Source organism: Mchenga conophoros, linkage group LG6 (assembly GCF_057382185.1).
Source record: "Mchenga conophoros isolate Kocher_MC1m ecotype Shallow Benthic linkage group LG6, M_conophoros_male_GT1.1, whole genome shotgun sequence".
NCBI lineage: Eukaryota > Metazoa > Chordata > Actinopteri > Cichliformes > Cichlidae > Mchenga > Mchenga conophoros.
The window spans coordinates 14,941,055-14,968,207 of NC_140531.1; the positions used below are offsets into that span (position 1 = coordinate 14,941,055).

The window sequence follows — 27,153 nt, forward strand, 5'->3', positions numbered from 1 at the left end:
AAGGAAAATATGAATGGTGGAGACTGCTGTGTGCACCTCCAGCAACCAACTATTCCTATGATGTTTTGTCATATTCAGGTCGTTGTGTGTGCAGAAAAAAGCCTGTTTAACATATATAACTGTGTCAGAGATCACAGTGTAACAGTCAGTTTTTGACTAACCCCAGTGAGGCTGTTCTCCCTAACAGTCTTTTAGAGACTCAAGATTTACGAGAGGCAGGTCTGCATGCTGTAATTTCACGTGTTCGTTTTTATTAATCTGATGGAATGCATCCTGACTTGTTGTAAGTGGAAAGTTATATTCAAATATTGCAAAGGCCTCACCCGTGGTAGCTTTACCGTAAAAGTGTTTAAGGTGCTCATTCGGACACGAAGGCGACACTTCTGTATTTGGTCAGATAACCGGAAAGCCCGATCCAATAAAGGTTTGAAGAGGTTTAATTAGTGTTTAACAAGACAACGAGAAAAACAAAACATTTTTGGTCAATCCTCCCGATACAGCTCTGAATTCTCCTGGTTTTACACTGAAAAAACCTCGCCTCCCTACTGCCATTTAAAAAATATAACAGGACAACATTAATGTAGAGCTAAGCTGACGTGTCTTAACTGATGTTCAATTCAAGCAATTACAATTCTCTAACAAAAATAACCGACTTGCAAACTCCCAGGGACAGAAAAAAAAAGGCAGTCTTGTGAGATTTGGGTGTATTAATACATTTATCTTCCTTCGTGATCCCAACCTCATATCAGTAGCCTGCACCGGAAGCTTAAGCAAGACTTTACCACAGCCTGTCAGTTTTAAAAAACGATGCCTGGAGCAACAGGCTGTGTTTGCCTCGGCTGCTCAACCTGCTGAAACGTCAGATTAAATGCATACTGTACATACTTGACCTGCTTTGTACTTGCCAGTGTGTTTATTTCTCGAGGAACCAATGAGCACTCTAACACTGAAATGATTGTTTGATTAATCAGTGAGTCACTTGACAGAAAACTAATATGTGATTAATTCTTTTAAGCTATTTTGAATGTAAAAATACTGAAACAATCAACGGTAGTTTTACAAATGCGATGGTTTGCAATGTTTCCTCCCTGATAATCAAAAGAATTGTAATTAATAATAATTATAATTAACAACAATAGCAATTCTAATAACATCGTTATTATTGTTATTATTAGTAGAGCCATATAAAAAAACGTAAATTGACAATAAAAGCAGTTTTGTTAATAAACAAACACAAACTAAAAATGTCTGAAAAATAAATTTTGACTGGCTTCCTCTACAAGAAGATTGCCAGATACATATAACCAGAGATGGGCAGTAATGTGTTACTGTAATCCGATTACTTTTAACGAGTAAAGTAAGGAATTACTATCGCAAAAACGGTAATTAGATTACTGTTACTATCCCGTAAGCACGCTGCGTTACTGCGTTACTAAAACCGTGATTTTTTTGCGAGAATGTCTCATGACAGTGACGTAAGCGAGTGCGACGTTAGTGACAACAGCTGTGTGCAGATCAACAATGGATCGTATATCGAGTGCAGGAGAGAGTATGAGCGTGCAGCGTTTAAAGCGTGGAAGTACTGACCTTACTTTAAGTTTGATTCCATAAAAAGTGACAAAAACTTTAGCGTCCGTTGTGCGTGGGAAGAAAACTTTTTACAGCGAAAAAAACCCCCTAAACAAGCACCGAGTGCTCAACAACGTAATGGGAAACTCACAGAGAAACTTGCGGATTCTTCCACTGACCGCTGCGGCACACCTGCACCAGGGTAAACCTCCGCCTACTCTACTCCTGCTTTACAGGTGAAAATAGAGCAACAGGACCGCCGAGTCTTTGACTTTATTTATTTTCTGCTGTGTTTTACTTGCATCTATTTGAAAGACTGAGTGTAAACACAAAAAATATTTTATCTTATGTGCTGGAATATGCAGAAAATAGGTTTAAATATTAAACAAATTTCTTCCAGTCAAAGAATGTTGCATATAATTAAATGTTTGCTTGATGCATAAAGTTAAAAGATTAAAACTGATAAAACAAGTTTTAAAAAGAGACTTTTCCATTTGATTACATTTTGTATGATGGATTATGCAGAAAAAGTAGAATTGGGCTGAAAGATCTATCGCTTTATCACCTCTTCAGGTTGTAAATCGTGTTTTTAAAAAGTAACTAAGTAACTAAGTAATTAATTACTTTTGAAAATAAGTAATCAGTAAAGTAACAGGATTACTTTTTTGGGGAAGTAATCAGTAATTAGTTACTGATGACTTTTTTCAAGTAACTTGACCAACACTGCATATAACCTAAAATACAGTTATGAAAAAAAAATCTGATTTGGAAGTGTGAGCATCTCTACAGGCACACATTTGGGAAGTTTGCTGGTCCAGAGCATTTGGGTGTGTGTTATCAAGAAGCAACAATCTCAGAGTTCACACACATTTTTTGCAGTTTCACTGAATGTTGCACAGAGAGCTACATCTCAAACTCAGGCCTCAGTTAGTGTGTTAAATGGTGAAGTTCATGACAGCACATTTAAATTTACACTAAACAGGTATGACTTGTTTGGAAGGGTTGCCAGGAGAAAGCCTCTTCTCTCTAAAAAGAACATGGAGCGTGGTTTAGGATTAGAAATTTGTACTTGAGCAAACTACAACACTTGTGGAACAATGTCCTTCGAGCATATGAGACTAAAGTGGAGATGTTGACCATAATGCATGAAGCCATGTTTGATAAAAGCACAGCACAGGCGGATATCATACCAACTGTCGAGCACGGTGGAAGAGTGGTGATGATTTGGGTTTGTTTTGCAATCACAGGACCTGGGCAGCTTGAAGTCATTAAGGTGGCCTTGAACTCCTCTAGGGGCAAATGTGAGACCAACAGCTCTGTTTATCAGCTAAAGCTTGGTCCACACTGGATTACTGAACAGGGCAATGACCCAAAACAGAACAGCAAAATCTATGCCAGAATGGCTGAAAAAGAAAAGAATGAAGGTGTTGCAACGGTCCAGTCAAAGTCCACACCTCAACCTGATTGAAATAGAGCTGTGCATAAACAAATTCCTGCACATCCTCAGTGATCTGAACCAACACGGTAAAGGCTAAGGATGGTTCTACAAGCTGCTGATTTAGTTTCTCCACAGAAATGCACAAAGTCCTGTGTACTCAATTTGTAATGTTCATGCTTCTGACTATGTAGTAGCTTTACTGTATCTGATAAGACTAAAAGGAAAAGAAAGCAAACTGTGGGCCTGTCTGTAATCTAGAGACAACAGTATGGCTTACCTGTCTGCACTGTACCGCCGCCTGGTTTCCACTTTGCACTGTAGGAGTCTTTACATGATTAGAGGAACAGCACATTTTTCACTTCCAGAATCCATACTCTCTGTCTACATATATATTGACAAATAGGTGCTGATTATCAAAGTCCACACTGACTCTGAAAAGGTACATTAATAATGCTGAAAACACTGATGACAACAGACACATCTAATTACACTTTACAGAATAAGTCAGAGGTATATAATCAATAAAATATTTTAAAATGTAAGTTTTCATTCAGACACAGAGGCACGAGTTCAACTTGAAATTCTAATGCTCTCTATATGTTTGAAATAAGAGTCTATGACTAAAGGTAGATTTTTTTTTTTTTTAGAAAACGGGGTCACCAGGTTGGCTAATAATGAGGGACTCTCTGAAATCGGAGCTTCAGGGGCCTCTGACTCACGGGTTCGTGGGCAACCACTGGTTTCTGTTAACTGGCGTCTCAGACTGGTTTGGATGCGTGTGTCTCCAGAAGTCACATCACAGTGAAAGAACGCAGGGCTCGTTGTGCCATAGACGGAGAGAGATCGCTTCAGAGGTGTGCCACACAAACAACACGTCAACGCACAAATACAGAGAGGGAGGAAGAGAGAGAGAGAGAGAGAGAGTTGTAAGCAGCGGCACATCGGTGAGAAGAGGGAAGCAGGCGCGCGGCACGGGGACCCGCCGGAAGAAGCAGCTGCAGCAGCTTGAGCGCGAGCTGGACGCAGACCGACAAAAACACCGGCAGCACGAGCGACACCGCGGCGGCCAGCGGGGCGAAGAGGAGAAGGAGGCGGCACCTGTACCGCGACTCGTCCTCCCCCGCCGCCTCCGTCGCGTCTCTCTCTCCCCTCTCCTCACCCCTCGTTCCTCCTCTCGGACCGCCGCCGCTTCCTCGTTAAGATGGCTGACCCCAACAGCGAAGGAGAGGTGCCGGAGAGCGCGCGCGGCTTTGCCCGTCAGGGAGCCCTCCGTCAGAAGAATGTGCACGAGGTGAAGAACCACAAGTTCATCGCGCGCTTCTTCAAGCAGCCAACCTTCTGCAGCCACTGCACGGACTTCATCTGGTGAGTGTGCGCGCGGGCGTGTGTGTGTGTGAGGGGAAAGGACACAGGTGATTCACTTGCTGCTGCGGCTCAATCGGCCTTCGTCCACACTGACACCGCAGTGTTTCTTTCATTATCATGAAAAACAACGCGGTGCGCCATACACCCCCCACCCCCCTCCACAATGCGACAACACCGCGGGCCTGTCGGGGAGAGATGGCGTGTCGGCAGCCGCAGAGCAGTTGCTGCTGCTCGGTGTTTTTACCGCATCGTCCCGGACACCCATCTCTGACACTGGAGGAATGCTGCTGAAGACACAGGGCCCCGCTGATGTGTGTGTGTGTGTGTGTGTGTGTGCGCGCGCGCGAGATCATGTGTGATTGGATATGTGTGTGCGCGCGTGCGCGTCACTGCCAATGCATATCTTGTGAATTCCCCAAATCTCACAGCCCTGTCTTTCTGTCCACAGGGGCTTTGGGAAGCAGGGATTCCAGTGCCAAGGTAAGAGCAGCGGCTCATTCACAAATCCCTCTGCTGCATATGGCTGTGGGTGTGTGGACGGATGTTCACTGTCTGAAGGAGTGTTGCTGTGTGTGTGTTTGTTTCTTATATTCGGGGGCCTCAGGTCTGCACACTGTTAACGGTGACCTGTTGACTCTTTTGTTGATGGCGGGTTGGTGTTGGCAGGCAGGTGTCAAACTCAAAGCAGGTGCTTGCCAGCAGTGACAAATGAGAGTGCGAAAGCTCCCCGAAGAGGCTCGAGCTGAGGAGACAGTGTGAGATGTAAGAGTAGAAGAGTCGGCGGAGCACTGAAAGCTGAGATGTCTGGTTTTGACCAAGGAGAGATGGCAGGGAGACAGACCAGGAAGTTAGATAGATCATGCTGTTTACATCTGATTGGAGCTGTAAAATGGTGGTGGGCGTGTGTCTGTGCATGTGGGGGTGGATGGTGATGTGTGGCTGCGGGTGGGTGGCTACTCAAGGTGCTGGTGGGTGGGTTGGTGGGTGTCTAGACATGGACCTCTGCACAAAGCAGTTTCACAAACAGGTCTTTGCAGCAGCACGGTGACACCCCTAAATCACATGCATGCTGCTCAGCTGTGGCGATTGTTGTCGCTCTGTATCACTTCCTCTTCTTCACCATCCTTCTCAGACATCCACCTCAAGTCATTTAGCCTCGGTCATGATCATCCATGTGCGGCTCAGGACGAGGCAGCCAGAGTTTCCACGTTAGCCTCTTGTGTAATAGCGAAAAAGTTGAAGTCCCCTCCTCAACTGCTCTGCTGCTGATACAGGAAATGCACCGGAGGTAGAAAAAATTAACGCTTTATGTGGGTGAGTGAGCGCACACGGGCGCCTGGACTACGGACTGGTGTGCGGTTAATTAGCCTGAGTTGATGACACACAAAATGTGGAGAGCACAGACTGTCTGCAGCCTTTCTCAGGTAGAGCTGCTGTCAGATAAGGTTTTATTGCAAGTTTCAACCAGCTTAGTGAAAACAGAGCACTCTTAATCATATAGAAAGCCTTTTATGCCTCTGACTGAGAGGAAAGTAAACATCAAAGATATGAAAAGTAGCTAACCAGTCAGACAAACTATCCAGTCAGCACTTGTGTGCATGCAGACCAGAGCTGTGCTCTGTAAGTTAATGCCAAATTTAGCAATAACTCGAGTAAGTGTTTCTTTTTTCCTCAGCTGTTACTTGGGCTGTAAAATAAAATGTACTTAAACCACTTAAAAAAAGTAAACAAAAAATCAGCACAGTTCATCTGTCCAGCTTCTCTAATGTCAAACCAAACTGCTTTTACTGGTGTTCAAAAATAAAAGGAGAAAACCCCCGCTGGGTTACAAAGAATGAGGTCCGGGTTATTTCTCTAACTGCAGCTGTCAGATGTCCTCACATGAAGACGTGCACAGAGTGATGCTCTTTGAAACGAGGACAGATGTAAGAATGCGCTCGCTGAGCGTGTCATTTGTGGGTTGCCACACAACAAGAGAGTGACTGAATTTGTCGTCGCTTAACCTGACGCCCTCCAAGAAACCGAAAGAGCACAATAAACATAAACCATAGCCAAGTATTGCATTACTATTTTGTTTGAATTTAATTTAGACTACTCTAGTGAGGAGGTTTTAGAGGTGTGTTTACACCTCCTCGTCAGAGGATTGGTTTAGCGGTGAGGTTAGAATAAGGTTTAGGCCGGTAATGGGAATGCATTATGTCAGTAAATCCACTCACAGAAATGACAATGTAAACATTCATGTGGTCATCCCAGCTCATCAGATTTTAGCCAAAACGTGATGGGTTCTCACTGAGATGAGCTCAAATTTGACAATGCGCTGACCTCAGAAATACAACCAATGAGTACCAAATGGTTCCTGTCTGATCTTGGAAGCTAAGTGGGGGTTGAGCTCGGTTGATATTTGGACAGGACTAGGTGTTGTAAGTTTGGATGTAGCTGTGCCTCAGAAGGTAGAGCATCCACTAATTAAAAGGTCGGTGGTTCTGTGGATGCTATTTAAGGTACTGAACCCCCAAAGTTTAATCTGATGCATCCATTGGAGTGTGAGTGTGTGCATGATGGTTTAAAAAGCCAGTCCATTTCTAGAGGGAGGTGAAGAGCAGGGCGATATGACCAAAAATATTTATCACGATACAGATTTGAAAATTTGCGATAACGATATAACTGACGATATAATTGACACTAGACAAAATACTTTACAACTCCTCAATTTTATTAGTGCCAAAAAACCCCATCAATGTATTTTCACTTAAACAAGCAGCTGTTTTTTGCATTAAAGTTATATAAAAATGTAACAGTGCAAATGCAAATTCCTTGCTGACAGTTTAACCAAAAGGCATTTCCAGTGGAAATTGGCCGACATATCCTCAGCATAACCATGTATAATATCCACAAAACTTAGAAAGAGGTTACACACACACGCAATACGGTAATATTATGTTGAAGCACCGTACGTATTACTCCGCGAGGCTCCTGCCTACGGTAGCTGTAATGCTCCGTAGGCTCCGTACCCATATTCTATCGCGATATTTCATTTTCTATACCGGTATTACCGTGAACGGTATGATATGGCCCAGCCCTAACAGACACATTAACACACACACATACAGAGATGTCTTTATTTATGAGTGAAAGAAAAATAAGTCATTTAATAAATTTGACTTGGCAGGTTCTCATTGATCCAGGTCAGAGTAGTTTTAAGCGCTTGAGTTGAAGCCAGCTTAATTTATAAAACTTATAAGTAATTTTAAATTTGATGTAACCACTGCATAAATGAGATGAAAAAACATCATGTCAGAGCACCGTTAGTCTCAGGAATTCGGCTCAAGCATAAGAGCTGTTTGATAAAGATGACGGGAAGGAAGGACAGCTTTCAAATGCCTGAGGTGTCCTGCGGTGCACAAATATGACAAATGTGTCTGTGCAGCGTATAATCAGCTGTAATCTAATAAAAATAATGCTGCATGCGTCTGAGGAGCACAGCAGTATGAGACGGTGCTTCTGAATGAATTAGCCCGTGTGATATGACAGTGATCTTAAAGGTAACAGAAAAGGTTAAAGTAAGCTCAAACACCACAGAAAAAACACATCCTGTCAAAATCACGTGATCCTTATCTAGCCAAATCAACTGCTGCCATTCAAAAAGGCTGAAGAGCAGCTTGTGTATCAGCCCCTCCCACCTTTAATTTTACTCGTGCTCAGAAAGTCCGCTGCCATGCAGAGCAGCAGCACAGCACATCTTCAGCCCCGCCGTGTGGTCTTTGGGGACCCTGTTCTTCCTGTTCAGGGTGGTTCTAGGTAAAAGTGATCACGTGAACAGATCGAAATGTTGGTATGAGTTACAACGCAGAAGAACAAGCACGGTCAAAAGTTGACCTGTGCTTGTACCGCACATTGAAACTTCTATAAATATGGAGTATGTAAATTAAATTTGGATCAAACAAATATTCACCTCGAGTATCCAGTGAACACTGAACGCCTAGTTGGCATCCTGTTCTTGTTTCAGATGTGTAGGCCTACATATACACTTTGCTGATGCTTTCTAGAGTTCGACAGCCTTAGAAACAAGCAAACGATTATCTTGAATTCTCAGGAAGTGCTGTGTTGATTATTTACTGGTTAATGATATCTTAACATTGCTAAATTAGTTTGAGAAGTGAGCACAAGTTTAGATTTTAATGCGATAGCCTGAAAGATGTGCAGATGCAATCACAGTTGATGATTCGTTGTTGGAAACCGTGCAATACTACAGCTTTGTATTGCTTTTATATTAATCAGATGTAGAGTTCAGCAGCTAAAGCTTTGTTTGCAGTTCACATATAAAGACAAAAAGAGAGAGTCGTCCTTCAGATTTTCAGTTCACAGTTTGTTAGAAACTGAAATGCTACTTTGTTGTTTATCCATTAATAATGTTGTGATTAAGTTTTTACGCTGTGATTTGATGATTTGGTTTTTGTGACGCACCAGTCCCTCAGTCAGTCACTCAGTCATGCTTTGATATTTCACTGAACAAATTCATCTTTTCCAACTGAATGATTCATGGGTAAAATAACTGATACAGTAATCAGTTGCAACCCTTCTTCATATTTAAGTAACTGCTTCTGAACAACCCAATCTAAAGTTCGTGTCTTTGGGCTGTGGGAGGAAACCCCTGTAGGCACAAGGAAACTTTAAGAATATCACAGCAGACCCAGAGGTTTGAACCCAGGAACCTACCTGCTGTGAGGTGTAACTCATACGTGTAGATGTGGATGTGAGAGTGTGTGGTTATCCTTTGCTCTGTGTTAGCCCTGTGATAGACTGGCAAACTGTCACCACTCTTAGTTGGATAAGCTGTTATGGGCTTAGTTAAACATGCCTGGAAATCTCTTAGGAACCTCCGGCACTGGTGAAAATGTGTGTTACTCGACTGGTTGGTGACTAGTTGCTGGCCGACTATAAAATTATTTGCATTAAAAACCTCCCTGTGATTGCTTTGGTCGTCAGCAGATTGCCGTGGCCTCTTGTTGTTTGGAGACCATTCACCTTCAAAGTAAAAGCTGTGTATTTCAAAAGGTGCAGCTTTTACTTTTGAAGGTGACTATCTGTTTGTAGTTTGCGTTGCACTTTTCACAGTTTCACTGCCTCTGGGCAAGCGGTTGTCGAGTGTTTCCCGACAAACCGCTTTTATCCACGCTAACTGAAGGCAACCATAGCAACCTGCTAACAACCAAAGTAATTGCAAGTACACTGTACTGTAGACCTCTTTGCAGCCAGTTAAACTTAGCAGCTGCTGGGAAACACTTGCCAACCCGTTGCAGAATGCACATTTTCCCCTAGCAACCTTTGATTTTTGTGGGTAAGTGGGATCATCCACAGGTGTCAAGGTATGTGTGAATGGGGCTTCAGAAAATGAATGGAGGGCAAAGGAAAACATTTAAAGGTGCTAAAATCATTTCCTTCCATAAAGAAGTTTTTTCTGTGAATTTAACCAGATGTGAGAGCTGGTGGTGAAATTTCTAAATAAACTTTTGTAAAGATTTCTCACCACAAGCTTCTGCTTTTTGTGAGGATTGGTCCTATAACTTCTGTAAATAATCGGCTGAACTTTTATTCATGACTTTGGAAACAGCCACTGACAAAATGGTTACACTGTAACGTCCTTTAGTAGCTGTGTTGAATTTATAGGTTAAATAACTTAAAATATATAAAAGTGTTGAGAATAAAGAAACTTTAAAAGGGGCCCACTTTAAAGTAAAACTAGCCATTTTAATCATATTTGAATGTTATGGCATTAAGTCAGATAATCTACATATAAGTTGCGTAAAAGAAAGGGGGTTTTTCCTCTGCTGTGTTTTACCTGAGGTGAGAGAAAAGTGTTTAGATGTTAAGAGTGAACGCTGGTGCTTTAAGAGTCCTGAGAGAGAAAGAAGAAGGGTGTAGATTAGGTTATTGCGAATGGGAGGTACACACACACACACACACACACACACACACACACACACACACAGCAAGTCAACAACACTGTTGTCGTTTTGGTTTGAAGGAATTTCATACGTGTAGTAAGGACTTGTTCTGACGTGCAGGGTGGATTGTATGTGCACATGAGTGTGGGCGGAGGGGGGTGTCCAGCAGGAGACACTATGTTTCATACATGTGATATAGGTATCTTATGTCCGTTTTGGGCGTGTTGGATTCCTGTTCTGCAGGTATTCAAAGATCTCTATTCTTTCTTTCTTTTCCCTGCTTTTCATTTTTCTTTTACTGGTCCTCGTTTGTATATGTGTGCACACCTGAGTGCACCGCGGGCAAAAAAAGAGGAAGTTACTGTTGTTGTTTCCTGCTGCAGTCAGATGCAGGTGTCTGAACTGAGGTTGGATTGGCTGTGTTAAGGACAGTTTTCAGTTCAGCTAACGTACCATGATTTGAGGGAACGTTTCACAAGTGAAAACCACATTAGACAAATTTAAAATGCCGCAAAGTGGTTATAAATTATGGCTGGGATTTATGAGTCGCTGAGATGGGAAGGGAGAAGAAGTAGTTGGTTTAATGATAAAAGGCCTCTTTTTTAAATCGCAATTTTAATGGCTCCCAGTATTTAAAGCACAGGCAGTGGTGTGCAAAATTGCAGCTCTGTCGAAGCATTCCCAGCAAGCCCTGGCAGGAGATGGTGGGCCAGATAGTGGTACGATCTATGACATGATTACTCGTGTCATTATTTATACCTATTCTTTCTTGCTGTGACAAGTCAAATTTTCTCAAGTGACAGGCTGGTTCCCTTTAAGTGTTTTTACTTCTGAAATGCAGCCGTGAAGCAATTTCCATGGAAGGTATTTATTTAGACTTGCAACTTTCCTTCCTGCATGTTGATGTTTGAGTGCTAAGCCAATAATCGAATCATTACCAGAAACAATCAGGCTTGCACTCAATGGCCACCTCATTACGTACACCTTCCGTAGGGGTGCAACGATACACAAAATTCACGGTTCGGTTCGGTTCGATACTTTGGTGTCACGGTTCGATATTTTTTCGATACAAAAAAATGTTCATGCATTTTTAATTTGTCATTTATTAAAATTATAAATATATATTTTAACTCAAAAGTACAGTTTTTAAATTTAACCCTAACCCTTGTGCGTGTTTTTTTATTTTGACAGCGAATGCGCACCTGCGGACCACTTATGTGCAGCCCTGGTTATTTAGCTCGTCATATTGCAGCCACAGAAATTCTTTTGTCCATGAAACCATAAAGCTGCACTTTCTTTTTGCCTTATAGTCTGATTTGTCATAACTTCTCCGTTTTGTGGTAAGCTTTTCTTTGGCTGTCACTTCTTCACCCTGACCTGTCTTGTTTGGCTCAGCAGAACTGAAATGCTTTTACACACGCACTCACATAAGCTCAGCGATTCTCTGCGCGATCAACCTCTCACAGGTTTAAGCTTGCTGCGGGAGATTTCACTTGTCATGTTTGCATAGTAAGCTAACGATTAATAAGACGATGTCAGAGGAATTGGTGCACAAATTATCATCACTCACAGATCAGTGCTATCGCTCTCTATACACAGTTCGCGCGATTGCAAAGTGAAAGCAAAAAAACAAGCGCAAATTCAAACGCGATTGCAATATGTCACATATTGACAGTGGCTCACCGATGCCAATGACATAATTACCCAGCTACATTTCCGAAAGAATGCAAAAGCATTGACATATATTTTTCCTTCCTACAATAGCCCGACGGGCAGGGCAGAGATAGATTTTGGTAGCCCGACTGGAAAAATCGCTAGCCCCGGGACGTTGGGCTAGCGATATTGCGAGCCCTGTATCTGATTGAAGAATCACTCATCTTTGGAAAAGAGAGTTTATTACAGAGAAATGGCTCTTTCCAAAATAAAAGCTATACTATCTGCTTCTTCTGGGCTATATTCTCAGCAGCATATTAAACATATATAAGGAGAATCATGTGCTAACAGCTGTCTAAATGACTCGGCTAAAGTTAGTAGCATGCTTGCTTGTTTTTTTTCTGCTTCCACTTGTCTTTGCACTAGGATGATGTCGGCGTAAATGTGCAGTCATATTCGTTGTGTTCCGACTAGTGCTTTCAGGTTAATCTCGTTGAAATGACGTTAACGCCACAACACGGCAAATCTCCGTTAACGAGCTACCGCCGATCGCCCCGTGCATGGGGCTGGACGGCCAACAAGTTAACGAGCTAACTGCGCTAACACACTAGTTCCCACCCATGTAATTGAGCATTGCATGGCACATCCAACATACTGTTTTACTTTAGTCCATGACTCGCTTACCTTCAGGGTCATACGTCACATGAAAACCAAAATAATTCCAAACGCCAGATCTGAATGAGGGTGGGGGAGGTCCATGTTGCAAGGAGAGCTTAACTTCTGTCTCGCTAGCTTGCCCTGCGCTCTTCCTTCTGACGATGCTGTCTGTGTTGAGCGCTCAGTGAATCTGCGTTCGACTACTCCGCCTAGGCTGCACTGTCGAGCCTAGGCGGAGTAGTCGAACGCAGATTCACTGAGCACTCAACACAGACAGCATCGTCAGAAGGAAAGTTGATAAAATAAATTACAAATTTTGTATTGTTCGATACATATGCGTACCGAACCGAAAGCACTGTATTGAACGGTTCAATATCGATACGAATATTGTTGCACCCCTAACCTTCCGAGTGCCAGCTTGGACCCAGCTTTTTCCTTCAGAACTGTGTTAATTCTTCACCTTATTGATTCAACTACATGCTGACTGTGAAGGCCGTCATGAGCTCACTGTCATGTTCAAGAAACCAATTTGAGATGATTAGAGCTTTGTGACATGACATGTTATCTTGCTTGACGCAACCATAAGAAGATACACTGTGCTCATAAAGGTATTGACATGGTCAGCAACAATATTTGGGTGGGCTGTGGCACTTTAAATGATGTGGCAAAGTGTGCCAAAAAGTACCTACCCCCCCACAATTACACCTCCTTCAGCAGCCTTATCCGTTGCTACAGAGCAGCATGGATCTGTTGCTTTGTGATGTTTATGCCGACTTCTGACCCTGCCATCTAAATGTTGCAGCAAAAGTTGAGCCTCATCAGACCAGGCAGCTATTTTCCAATGTATCACACAGTTTAATGAGTCTTGGCATGTTGCAGCCTCAGTTTCCTGTTCTGACAAGATTGGGAACTGATGTTGGCATTAATAAGCAGTTGAACAGGTGTACTTAATAAAGTGTATTTTGACAGTTTGTAGAATAAACAGGGAAAAAATATTCAAATTCTGTTTAAACAGCATCTGCATAACACCCAAAGGTCATTGGTCCAAAATCTTGTGAGTTATTCCACATAATTTCAGAGTTTGTGGAGAGATTTGTAAATAAATCAATAAATAAGAAGAATGCCTGACAACAATTTGCGTTGAACTTCTAGTTTAAGTGACTTGATATAAGACGCCTAAGCTTGGGGACATTCTGATTGAAAGTCTCCTTTAATCTGACTATTTCTGAAACTGTAGTTAAGACTGGCTTTACAGTAAGGGCCTGTCTATTTGTTTTGGGATCGCTGACATGTAAACAGCATTTTAGGCCATTGAGGAAAGGACTCTTAAAAACACCCTTGCATGGTGAAAATTTACAAAAAAATTCCTGTATCTATGTGTGAACAAAGAAAACAAAGATTTTGTTTTACAGCATGAAAGGCGTCCACCTTCCTCTATTTATTTATTTATTTATTTATTTATTTATTTATTTATTTATTTATTTATGTTTGTTTTTTACGCCAGACTGCACGCTGTGTTTGTGTTTGCAGGGTTCCAGTTGGCTAACATTTCCATACAGTTAGGGTTATATTGCTACATGTTGCTTCCTTTTTTTTTTTTTTTTTTCCAAATGCAGAGATGTCTTTAGAAGTAAAAGCAGATCTGTGTTTTTAAAGAAGAGCATATATGGAAGTAACATAAAAATAGACATTTTATTGATATTTAAACAATGGGTATAATACTTAAACTAATTCTAAAAAATATCTAAAAGTCTAGTAGCAGTTCATAATTACGGTACATTTGGATAGCCATTAACTTACGCTAGCTGAACTGTTGCTGTTCATCACAACAATGAGTAAGTCTGGCTACCATGTTGCACTCCTCATGTAGATGCAGTATCCGGTCTTTAAGTCATACGTCATTGGCCGTTTCCGGATCCAAACTCCGCTGCAGGTCCCAAAGTCAAACAAACACTGCGGCATTACTGAGAGTTAAAAACTGTCTAAATTCTTTCATCTTTAATAAAATGATCAGTGTGACTCCTCTACAGGTGTAACAATTAAGTTTAACATCCAGATGATATCACATGTTCTGACTGAGTGATTGCTGAAAAATTCAAACGTACAGCTCTGCTATCACTTCCAACATGAAGGCAGAAAACTAAACAGTAGTGACGTTTGTAGGGTTACTAAAGTTGGCCTAGCTGGTATATAATGATGTGCTACATGGTGGCTAGCGACAGAGCTAGCATAATATATGGTTAGCACAGTATAAACACAGTGAAGCTGGAGGATGAATGCTAACTTTTTTCCACTCAATAAAAGTTAACATGAGGGTTCCCAATGGTTAGGGACAAATGCAGTCATATTGCAGGATGCTGTAAATGGACGAAACATCAGTCAGGAGAACAGCTGAGATGATCCATCCCCAATACGAGGTTAGTCATTAACAGAGATGGGCAGTAACGCGTTACTTGTAACGCGATTACTTTTTTTCAAGTAACGAGTAAAGTAAGGGATTACTATTGCAAAAACGGTAATTAGATTGCCGTTACTTTCCCGTAGGAACGCTGCGTTACTGCGTTACTAAAACCGTGATTCTTTGCGAGAATGTCTCACGACAGTGACGTAAGCGAGTGCGCCGTTAGTGACAACAGCTGTGTGCAGATCAACAATGGATCACATATCGATTGCAGGAGAGAGTATGAGCATGCAGCGTTTAAAGCGTGGAAGTACTGACCTTACTTTGAGTTTGATTCCATAAAAAGTGACAAAAACATTAGTGTCCGTTGTGCGTGGGAAGAAAACTTCTTTTTACAGCGAAAAAACCCCCAAAACTTCCAAGCAAGCACCGAGTGCACAACGACGTAATGGGAAATTCACAGAGAAACTCGCGGATTCTTCCACTGACCGCGGCACACCTGCACCAGGGTAAACCTCCGCCTACCGCAGTCCTGCTTTACAGGTGAAAATAGAGCAACAGGACCGCTGAGTCTTTGACTTTATTTATTTTCTGCTGTGTTTTACTTGCATCTATTTGAAAGACTGAGTGTAAACACAAAAAATATTTTATTTTATGTGCTGGAATGTGCAGAAAATAGGTTTAAATGTTAAACTAATTTATTCAAGTCAGAGAATGGTGCATATAATTAAATGTTTGCTTGATGCATAAAGTTAAAAGATTAAAACTGATAAAACAAGTTTTAAAAAGAGACTTTTCCATTTGATTACATTTTGTATGATGGATTATGCAGAAAAAGTAGAATTGGGCTGAAAGATCTATCGCTTTATCACCTCTTCAGGTTGTAAATCGTGTTTTTAAAAAGTAACTAAGTAACTAAGTAACGGGATTACTTTTTGGGGGGGAAGTAATCAGTAATTAGTTACTGATTACTTTTTTCAAGTAACTTGACCAACACTGGTCATTAATATACTGCTGCATGGGCTGGGCTGTAGTTACATGTAAGGTTTTAAAATTTAGCTGTAAAATTAACAGTGGTAATAACAACCAAGAGAGGCTGACAGTTATCACTGACTTTAGGGGCTTTTTCAGAGTAAAATGAACAAGGTGCAAAGCATTAAAACATGTTAAAAACACAAAGGCTTTAATAAACACAGAATAGTTTAGACCCGAAAGCAGGGTTCAAATGTCATCACTTAACAACTGTATACGTAGCAGAGGAAAATTGTCCCCAATTCAAATAAACACAACTTGCTGAATTTGAAATTTGTCATAAATAACCAATTATACACTTATACTTTTTAAATATTTTTAATACTTTATCCTCTGTAGACAGTGACATTAGTCCACTTTCAGATTAATCTCATGGCAGACATGTTTACAGGAAGTAGTAGAATACCGACCTGTGGTTACGAGGCAGTCTAGTGCTGTGTGACTGAACTCTTAATGAAAGCAGGCCTGCTGTGAGGTCTCCTGGTAGCTTCCCCATTAAAGTGATGCCCTTTTGTCATGGAAGTTAGCCTTGAGGTCTCGTCCGGAAAACCCTACCAAAGTTAATGCTATAGTAATCACACTTTAAAGTACTCACACAGTAAATACACAAAGAAGTTTTCTTACCTCAATCAGATATTTTTTTCCTTCATGTTTTTTGTATTTGTCTGCATGACAACAGGGCTGCAGTGTTGTTGATGCCTGTCCTTGCTCTGATTTAATACATTCAAACTTGTCTGTGAAATAATAATGACATGAACATCAGTAGGTTCTTGTATCTCGTCGGTCCCAGGAACTAATAGGTTGTTGCCAAAAAAGAAAATAAAACAAACAAATCATATCAAGTGTAATCCATTCAGCATATTGTGACACAACTGATGTGAAAGGACGAGCCTTCATACTTCCTCCAGGCTCTATATTCAGGCTTAAGAGAATCTAGGCAGTGATTGGCGGCTGTCGCAGGTTCCTTCAGGCCAGATGAAGTGAACAGTATACTGTGAAAAAGTGAAAAAGTCAATGTAGGAAGTAAGACACAGTGGCGCAATGGGCTCAGTGGAGGACTTCCTCCTGGGAGAGCAGGATTTGAAGCCACATGTCAGTGCTGACACTGATATTTTTAGGCATTTGAAGCACGTACACATGCTTGTTCTCCTCTGATGGCAGGGAAGAACTGCAGAAGGCTTTTGGATATATTCTTTTTTTTTTTTTATTGCATTTTCCTGCTGCACCTTAAATTTGCACATATCCTGCGCTATTATTTTCTATGAATATTTATTTCTGTAATTTAAAAATGTATATTTATTCTGTATTTATGTTACAGTATGTCCAATTTCCAAATGCTTTTGGTCAGTACATTGTTTACAAAAACTATATGCAGTGCATCAGAAGGCTGCAGGTTACTCCCTGTTACCCGTTTCGAGCTGAACCCTGCTGCAGTATGCTGGCACAAATGCATCTCATACACATTAGACCTTGTTGTGTGTGCATATCTAAACAGAGGAAAGCGCAGCAGTTATTTTCCTCGTGAAAAACATCTTCAGCACGTTTATCGCCTCCCCCTAGACTCCGGGAGGGCCTGATTTGTTTGTAGCTTTGGTAAACAAATCTGCATGTAAGTGATGGTGTGGCTGACACGGAAATACGTCTTTTAATTCCTCTTAAATCCCAATTCACGTTCAAACATGCACACCATGAACTGCACTGTGTGGGGTGTTTGTATGGTCCGTGTGCAGATGCAGCGTTAGTGATGTTTGCTCCACCAAAAAGTAACTGGAGCAAAACATTTAAGATTTTCACTGATCTGGTCACTTCACACTTCACACCCCGCACTTTGAAAAGGAGATTATATCGGGTACTGGTCTCCTTATCAGAGTTTGATGGGCATCGCCTTGTTTTGGGCTGCTGTACGTGGCTGTAGCTGAATCACTGCCAGCGACTGGAACACAGTTAACTTTTGAAACTGATTGAGAAGTTGATTTCTATAAATGGCTTGACTAAGGAAAGTTCACAGAGTTTACTTCACTTTGAAGATTATTATTGTTCAGTGTTTAGTGGTAGGCGATGAGTTTAGGATGTAAAGAAACTAATGAGGAATATGTGATGTTTTCTGCCTTTGAAATTTGAGTTGGGAATAAATTTTAGTGTAAAGGGTTTTATTTAAGTCTAGACAATTGTTTTACTAATTATTAAACAGTTTTAAATTTATTTTAAACTGCCTAAAGTAATGTTGAAGGTGAGGAGGTCCTCTGAACTTCACCAACATCCTCCATTGTCTTAATGGTTCAAAATGAAAGACTTCTATTCACAAAAAATTACAAATTAATTTAATTAATTGATAACAGACTCCCTGATTCAGAGTGTAAATCTATTAAAACAAAGTGCCGGCAGCAGCACAGTGCAGTAGCAGTGACACAGCATAAAGCACAAAGATAGCACAGTTAGTGGAAATTCTAAGTAAAAGTGTTACATAATCAGGGAAAACTAGTGAAAGCAAAGCAGGTAAAAGCAGTTTGGCAAGAACTAAGCCAACTTAACCTTGCAAGTCTTCTGTAGCTGCACCATAGTTTCCTTAACTAATTTGTCTCATTCTGCCCCCACTCCTCCCCTCTTGTTCCTGAAGCCTTTTCTTTTTCCCGCCCTCCTTCCTTTGCCTTCAGTTCCATTTACAACGCATCCACTTAACACACTGTTTGCTGCTACAGCTACACATGTTTCTTTTCCAACTATTTATTTATAAGTGACTCATGTATGTATGTATGTATGTATGTATATATATGTATATATTGTACTATTCTTAGTTAGCGTATTGTCTGTCTTGTCTTAATGTTGGTTTAAAATGGAGCACTGTAACAAAAAATAATTTCCCCCAGGGATCAATAAAGTATTCTGATTCTGATTCTGATTTCAAAAAAGAGAAAACTTTTATTAATCACATAATGAAAACAAAAGGGAAAAATATTTTTCCCTATCTGGGAAGTTGTAAATTGAGTCGAGCTTTTTAACGAGCTGCCTAAGGGGATCCTTTTCCACAGAAATCCGCTAAACTGGCATCATATCCTTAGTCAACCAGTCCGTAATTTCCATGCACTGTTTGCTCTTCCCATCATGCGTTGTCTTAACGAGTTCATTTGAACCATTTGTTTACTTTTGGGTTGTATGTCTCCAGCTGCTAGTGTCTCCTCCACTGTATCCTGGTTGTACTTCATTGTGCTTTTTTGTTTCCTGCTTTAAGTAGTGAAACAAGTTACTCGTTGCCACTTTTACTGGAAAGTGATCATCGGAGGCGAGTGCGGGTCTGGCGGTCAGAAGTGGCTTGTCTTGTTGTTGTACACAATATAAATGTTGCTATAGCAATGATATCATAATATTAAATGACACTTGAACTATAAAGATGACAGCTTATGTATTTATTTTTATAATGTGAAAATGTAAACCGGTATTATTGTGGACAAACGACACAGCCCTGCTAGTCTTAAGCCGCTGATTGAAAGCTGCATTAGTGATACTGTGGCTGTGAAAACAAACAGTCCTGTGCTGATCCCAAGGTGATGCAAACAGACTCTGTAATGACCCAAATAAACCAGAGTATTTACTCTCATGCAAAATATGTCCGACCTGAGCAGGGCCTAACGGAGAGTATCATAACAGCTTGCACTGAGTTTCCTCTTACTACTTCAACTTGTCCACAAAAGAAACACCTCATTTTTTTTTCTTCCTTTCCGTTCTCACCTCAAAATACGTCATTATCTCCTGCAGTTCCTGCGATGTCTGAGATGACCTTAGTGCTGCGGCTGTAAAACAAGACACTGCTCGACCTGATTAAACCAAGAAGTTTTTGGACCAGAGTGTCTCTGTGCAGGGTCGCTCTCAGTTTCTTAGACCCAGTGGACCTGTGACTTTGATGACTGCTACTATCTGCTAGAAAAGAACAACACATGCAAATCATACTGGCATTTTGACCTTTACTGCAAAGTCACCTATGTAGACAGGACAGATGGGGCGAGAGTCGGGGGTCCAATGTGATGTAAAACACTGAACTGAAACAGAAAGATGGCATGTGATGTAATCATCCATCCTCCCATGCTCTTAGCTGCTTATCCAATTCAGGGCGATGGGGAGGAGTGTAGCCTATCCCAGCTGATGGTGATCAAGAGGCTGGATTAGGACTGGGCGATGTATCAAGTTTTTAAATATATCGCTATATTTTTATAAGAGATATGAGATGTGACAATATCGTTTATATCGATATAGTCCACGTTAGGGCTGGTACCGTGAACATACCGTGAGCCCAATGTTGGGCAACGGTAAAACGCCCATGTGCAGTGCCTTTGTTTTGGAAAAAAGCGGAAAAAGCAATGAGAAGGGCGAAACAGTACACAGTATTCAGAAGGGATAGAATTGGAACAAGAGGAGGAGGAATACTTGTGTATGTAAAAAAAACACCTGGATTGCTCTTTACGTAGTTCATCAATAGATGTCGAAATAGAACATATTTCTATTAAAATCACTCTTTCCCCAGAAATGTCATTTACGTTGATCTGTTTATATCGCCCTCCTTCCGCAAAGAATATTTTTAATGAACAACTACAGATATTACTTAAATATCATGCTATAAATAATAAGTCTAATGAAATAATTGTAATGGGAGATTTTAATGTCAACTGGGACTGTGAAAAGGACAGAAAAACACTCAAGGACATAATTGAGACTTTGAACTTTACTCAACACATTGAACAACCCACAAGAATAACAAGACACTCTAAAACTAAAATAGATCTGGTTTTCAGTAATAAGCCCGAGCGAATTATTAAATCTTATAATTTTATCACTGGTATTTCAGACCACAATTTTATATTATTTTCTAGAAAATTTATAAAATCACGGGTTAAGAATGACTTTCAAAGTTCATCTAATAGGAGATCCTTTTATGAATTCATACCAAGAAGTCAGCGACAAAATGTAGCAGAAGCATTAGCATCAGTTAACTGGGAGCCTTTATTGTGTAGTGATGATCCACAATTCTGCAGCAGTCACTTCACTGACATTAAGGATGTTATATCAACATACTCCATTAGAGGTCGACAAAAAATAAAGACAACATCTAATTTGCCCTGGTTAAACAAAGAGTGCAAGAATTTAATGAAAACAAGAGATCAATTACTAAAGCAGTTCCTGAAAACAGGTCTAACTCTGGATAGACAGAGGTTTACTTCAATGCGGAACAAAGTAACAAGAAGTTCGAGACAGGCCAAAGCAAAAATTTTTATAAATATAATTGAAAGAGCCAAAGGTAATGGTAAAATTATCTGGCAACACTTAAATAAATTACTAGGCCGTCATTCAAACAAAAGTAAAAATACAATTGATCTTTGTGTAAATAACTCTATTGTTAGAGAGCCTCTATCTATTGCTAGTAACTTAAACCCTTTCTTTATTTCATCTGTTAAGGAGATCAGTCAGAGCTTTGACTCAGTCGTATGCTCTGATAGTGTGAATGATGCTGTCAAAATTTGTTCACCATCACTCATATTTCAGACACTGAAGTTGCTAAACTAATTACAGGTTTAAAACAATCAAAAGCACTTGATGTATATGGTATTAACACAAATTTCCTAAAGGAACATATGGATTTGCTTGTACGTCCAACAACTCATGTTTTGAATATGTCATTCGAACATTCCATTGTTCCAACAGATTTGAAAATTTGCTGCAGTTACACCAATTTTCAAAGCAGGTGTGAAGACTGACATGGCTAATTATCGCCCCATAAGCATACTCCCGGTCGTATCTAAAATAGCTGAGAAGTGGGTGGTTAAACTCCTCACTGCTCACCTAGAAAACACCCAACCCTCATTACATCCATTGCAGTTTGGCTTTCAGGCACATCACTCCACAGATACTGCCCTGTGTATGCTAGTGGAGAACTTGAGGAGCTTGCTGGACAAGAGTCCCTGTGTTGGAGCTGTATTTTTAGATCTGAAGAAGGCTTTCGACTCTGTAAACCATCAGATATTGTTGTCCAGATTGACTCAGTTTAATATCTCCAGTCGGGCTCTTCAGTGGTTTGCCTCATATCTCTCACACAGGAAACAGTGTGTGTTGTTGGATGGGGTTAAATCTCCATATTTAGACTGTGATACAGGGGTTCCTCAAGGATCTGTTCTTGGGCCCTTATTGTTCTCTCTCTTTTTATCAATAACTTACCTGAAGTCTGTCCAAATATATTTGCTCAAATGTATGCAGATGATGCAGTTATATATACGCAAGCAAATAGTGTCCAGCAGGTGGCAAAAGATCTTACAGCTGCTTTAGCATTAATGCATAGCTGGCTGGAGGACTCATGCCTAATGTTGAACACCTCAAAAACTGTCTGTATGTATTTTTCAAAACGCCCCGTAAACTTGAAGCAGTCAAACATATTCCTGGATGGAGCAGAGCTTGAATTAGCTCCAGAATTTAAATATCTTGGGGTCATTCTAGACCCAACATTATCCTTCAAGAGTCACATAAATAAGAGTCACTTCCCACCACCACTGTGTCATGTGTTAAAAAAACATAAATTACTGAACTTCAATAACTTAGTGAAACTTAAAAGAGTGTGTTTAATATATAAAGTCTTACACCCCCTTGCTCCACCACCACTAAAGCAGTTCATTAGGCATAAAGAAAGCTCAGACAGGACAACTCAAGCTACAACCCGAGGAGACTTGTTTATACCCCACAGACGGACAGCATTTGGGCAGAACGTCCTCTCTGTTAAGGGAGGCCATCTGTGGAACAGTCTTCCTCAACTCATTAGAGAATGCTCTACACTCAATTTGTTTAAGGCAAAGGTTAAAAACTGGTTATGGACAAATCAAGTGTGTGATCATGTATAAGTTGTATAGTTTTAATGTTTTATTTGGGAACAGAATGGTGTGTATGTGTAAGTTTGGTGATGGAGTTTTTATTATGAATGAATGATGAATTTTTATGAATTATTATTTCTATTTTTTTTTTATGTTTAATGACAACAGATGGAAATTAGCCTTTGGCTATAATCTGGCATGTTTACATTCATGTACTTTTTTTTTTTTTTTTACATTTATGGTTTGTAAATTGAATTGGTTTGTAAAAATGCTGCAACTTCAGTGGTGTGGAACTGGTTTAGCTTTCGTCTGTCAGATACACAACAAAACACTGTTTTTGATGGAGCATGCTAGTGGGCTGTCGTTATTACCGTGTTGTTTGGAAAATACGGCACACTTAAAATCAATCCTTTGATTTTTCTGAAAATCGACAGTGCCCCTTATAATCCCGTGTGCCTCATGTATGAATTCTGGTTGTGTTTACTGACCTCGAAACGAGTTTATGTCGTACACGGCGAAAATCTGTCAAATGTTTTAGTGTGACTTTCGTAAGCTACAAACCCGCACCGCTTGATGGATTGTCGAAGCATTACAGCTATCGTAGGCAGGCGCCTCGCGGAGTGATACGTACTGTGCTTCAACATAATATTACCGTATTGTGTGTGTATAACCTCTTTTTAAGTTTTGTGGATATTATACACGGTTATGCTGAGGATATGTCGGCCAATTTCCACTGGAAATGCCTTTTGTTGTTGTTCACTTGTTTAAGTGAAAATACATTGATGTTTTTTTTTTGTCTTTTTGCACTATATACTTGTGGAGCCGCAAGTTTGCCTCTCTTTCGTCCACTTTTGTCTCTACGCTGCGATACTCTGCCTCGCCTCTCCTTCACTGAACACAACTCCCCCCCCCAATCACTTCACCTGCATGCAACGGCAAGATGGATACGGCAGCTATCAGAGAGGAGCTGGTCGGTAAAAAGAAAACAATTGGAGATTACTATTTAAGTGCTGCATTAACGGGGCAAATCTCTGTTACCGCGGATCGCCCCGTGCGTGAGGCTGGACGGCGTCAATGCGTTAACGAGCTAACCGCGCTGACGCCTAAAATCCTTTCATTTTCCCAAAAATCGACAGTGAGCCTTATGTATGAATTCTGGTTGTGCTTACTGACCGCGAACCGATTTTATGTGGTACACAGCGCTCAGAAAACTTTCAAAATATGTTTTGGTACGACTTTGGTAAGCTACGGAGCCGCACCGCTTGATGGATTGTTGGAGCATTACAGCTACCGAGGAGCCTCGCGGAGTGATACGTACTCTGCTTCAACGTAATATTACCGTACTGTGTGTGTATAAGGACCATAAATGGCACCTGTTACGAAGCAGATTTCAAACTCCAGGCTGTCAGTCAGGCAGTAGGACTTGGGAACAGAGCAGCTGTGAAATCTGTCTTTGTTATTATGCTCAGCGTCTTTTAGTTTACATTTTGACTACACAATTGTGAGCTTTTTATTATGCACAAAAACAACATTGTTTTATATTACTTGGGGAGCATTATTATTTAATAAATGCTGATAATTTATTTCTGAGTAATTTTTTCTTGTACATCTGCGCTGTATGTTAATAACTTCTTACTTTATGGCTTTAAAAAATATCGAGATATAGATCGTTTATCGCCATCCAGCTAAAGAATATCGAGATATGAATTTTGGGTCATATCGCCCAGTCCTAGGCAGGTCATCGGCGTCATCAATCTCATACATGGATTAAACTCCATAAAAGTTGGCGCCTTAAACCCACAATAATGAAAATTGTGTGGTGCTAATGGAACAGGTGGAGCACAGTTAATCTCATTCACATACACTGATGAATGATTTTTTCCTACTCTAATCAATGAAGTATGTGTAGACGGATATTAGTGGAACAGGTGAAATGGTATTAAGTCATGGCCCCACACACAAACAAAAAATCCAAATATTTCCAACTCCCAACCACAAATTAAGGAGATCATAACTTTATTTCTGGACGCAGCTTCAGCCAGAGTCTTTAGAGAGCCATCGAGGAGCACAGCATTATCTTTATGCTTCATTTTATTCATGCAAGTTAAGGCCTGAAGGATGATTATGAGTGTCCCCGTCTGTGCTTTGTGTACTGGTAATCATCCAAGATGGAGGAATTTCCCGGCGCTCCTCCTGTTGATGAGAAACTGGCAGTCCTTCGCAGGAATCTTTTTTGGATCGACTCTGGTTCGCTGCCGATGCCGTCAGTCAGATAAAATTGGGCGGCGTGTGTAGACTCGACTCTAGGGCTCAGCCTGGTTGCTAAGCAACAGAGCAAAGACCCCTTCGCCAGGTCACTAAGCCTGTCTTTCAGTAGTGTGTACCTTTTTGTGTGTGTGCGTACAGATGTGTGTGAGTGACAGTGCAGATTTATGAACAAAAGCCTCTAAAGTGCAGCTGCATTCTTCGCTGTTTTCTGCCGCTCCAGTTCTCTGTTTCTGTCTTTCTGACATGCTGCAAACACACAAATGAATTTCCACCCCCTCACATTGCCTCAAACCCAGCTGTGCCCCCATCCCTTCCTGCCCACACGCACACATTTGTGCTCCTATCGTTGCGAGGACCCTCGTTGGCATAACACATTCCCCGACCCCTTTACTCTAACCCCAACTGTCACAGCCGAATGCCTAACCCCGGCTATCAAACCCCAGAGGTAAAACTAATTTTAACGCGGACCCTGAAACGACCTCTAAACTGTCAAACAGCTGTTCGATCAGAGCGGGCTAGGTTTCCGAAAAAGTGTCCTCACTCCAGAGATCTAAAACTCAAATTGGTCCACACAGACGTGCAACCCCACATCTTCCGCTTCTTCACTCGTTTTTCTTTTTTTTTTTTTTTTGTCTATCCTGTCTCGCCGCCTTCTATTTTTTCCCCTCTCGTGGTCTCATTTGCATTGTGCAGGGCAACAGAAGGGCCGTCTTCATCCCATCCCTATTACTGTTGTGTCTGTGGTGTCTGTTTGATTTAAAATCGGACTGATGTGGCCCAGCCTCACTCCTGCTCTAATGAAACGCTCACACGGACACACGGCCTTGAGCACTCTGTTGCTTAACTGCTAGAAACCCGTGGAAAGTGCCTCCAGTTGCCGCTGTGCCTCATTCAAATGTAATGAGAAGGTGAATAATTAAGATTAAAGCACAGCGTAATGTCACCCTGCATTTGTGTGTCTGTGTGTGTGTCTGTTTTAGGAACTGGCTCTTGTTGCAGTGAGGTAATATTTTCATGGTCATGATCGTTAGAGCCATTGTCATGCCAGATTTCAGTTTTTAGATAACACTGTGAGCCATTTCAAAGTGGAAGTGGGTGGTGCAAGATTTTTTGTTTTTGTTTAAAATACCGTGCTGATGATGAGACTAAACTGTTCCACTCTCTCTGTCGGTTGTTTACTTCATCCGTGGAAAGTGATTGCTCTTTACTTGCGTCTGAGAATGAGACAAAAACGTGGATGTTTCTTTTTCTGAGCTTTAGTTTGGCTTTAGTTTTTTTTCTTAAATCTTTTTTGAATCAGTGGTTGATTAAAAAACCTACTGACCTGAGATTAATTAGATCTGTGCTGGCATTCAAAAACAGATTGAAAACCTGGTCCACACAGGCCTACACCCAGTACGTGTGTGTGTGTGTGTGTGTGTGTGTGTGTGTGTGGTTTGCCACTTGACACCTGTTGATTGCTATTTCTGTCCTAGCACAACCCAGAAACTATCAAGTAAATTAGATAAATGTAAGATAAGACTTCTCTTTTTTTCTTGCTTCAAAGTGGACTTGAATTAGCGATCTGCTCCCCAAGCCTTGCTCCTCAGTTTTGGTTGACGGCGATTGGTTTGCGTTCATCATTACTATAAATAACAATGTAGAATCTGCTTTTATTTATTTTTTAGTCAAATTATCAGCATGTTTGTTGTGTTTGTTTTTTGTGCTTTTAAACAAACACTGTGTTCTAAATTTGCACATAATGTTGAAAAAGAGGCAACATGCAGCTAGCTTACCCAGTGTTGGTTCATGGAGATGGAAATTTGTGAGACCCAGGGAGACTTACAGTGTCGGGTTTCTGTTAGGGATGCACCAATATAGTTTTTTTCCCCCTGTTGCAATCCAGTACCTATACCTTAACTGTGGGTATCTGCCACAGTATATATAATTAACAAACTGCAATCTCCACTGTGAGGAAGATGGCGCCGGTGAGGTCGGCTG

The 27,153-nt window shown here is 40.9% G+C and overlaps 1 protein-coding gene across 3 annotated transcripts in view; it reads left to right on the forward strand.

Moving 5' to 3' along the window:
* The first annotated feature begins 3,662 nt into the window (after nt 1-3,662).
* LOC146572335 (protein kinase C beta type-like) overlaps nt 3,663-27,153 on the forward strand; it is a 49,919-nt gene continuing 26,428 nt past the window's right edge. For 2 of the 3 annotated variants that reach the window (XR_014892693.1, XM_085276376.1), the window contains exons 1-2: nt 3,664-4,372; nt 4,821-4,852. Coding sequence is in view for 2 of the 3 variants with exons in the window: in XM_085276376.1 (XP_085132502.1) it covers nt 4,209-4,372; nt 4,821-4,852 (196 nt within the window). In the remaining variant the exon portion in view is untranslated. Of the gene's footprint in view, nt 4,373-4,820; nt 4,853-27,153 lie in introns of all 3 variants that reach the window. The other variant, XM_085276377.1, reaches the window with a different exon arrangement.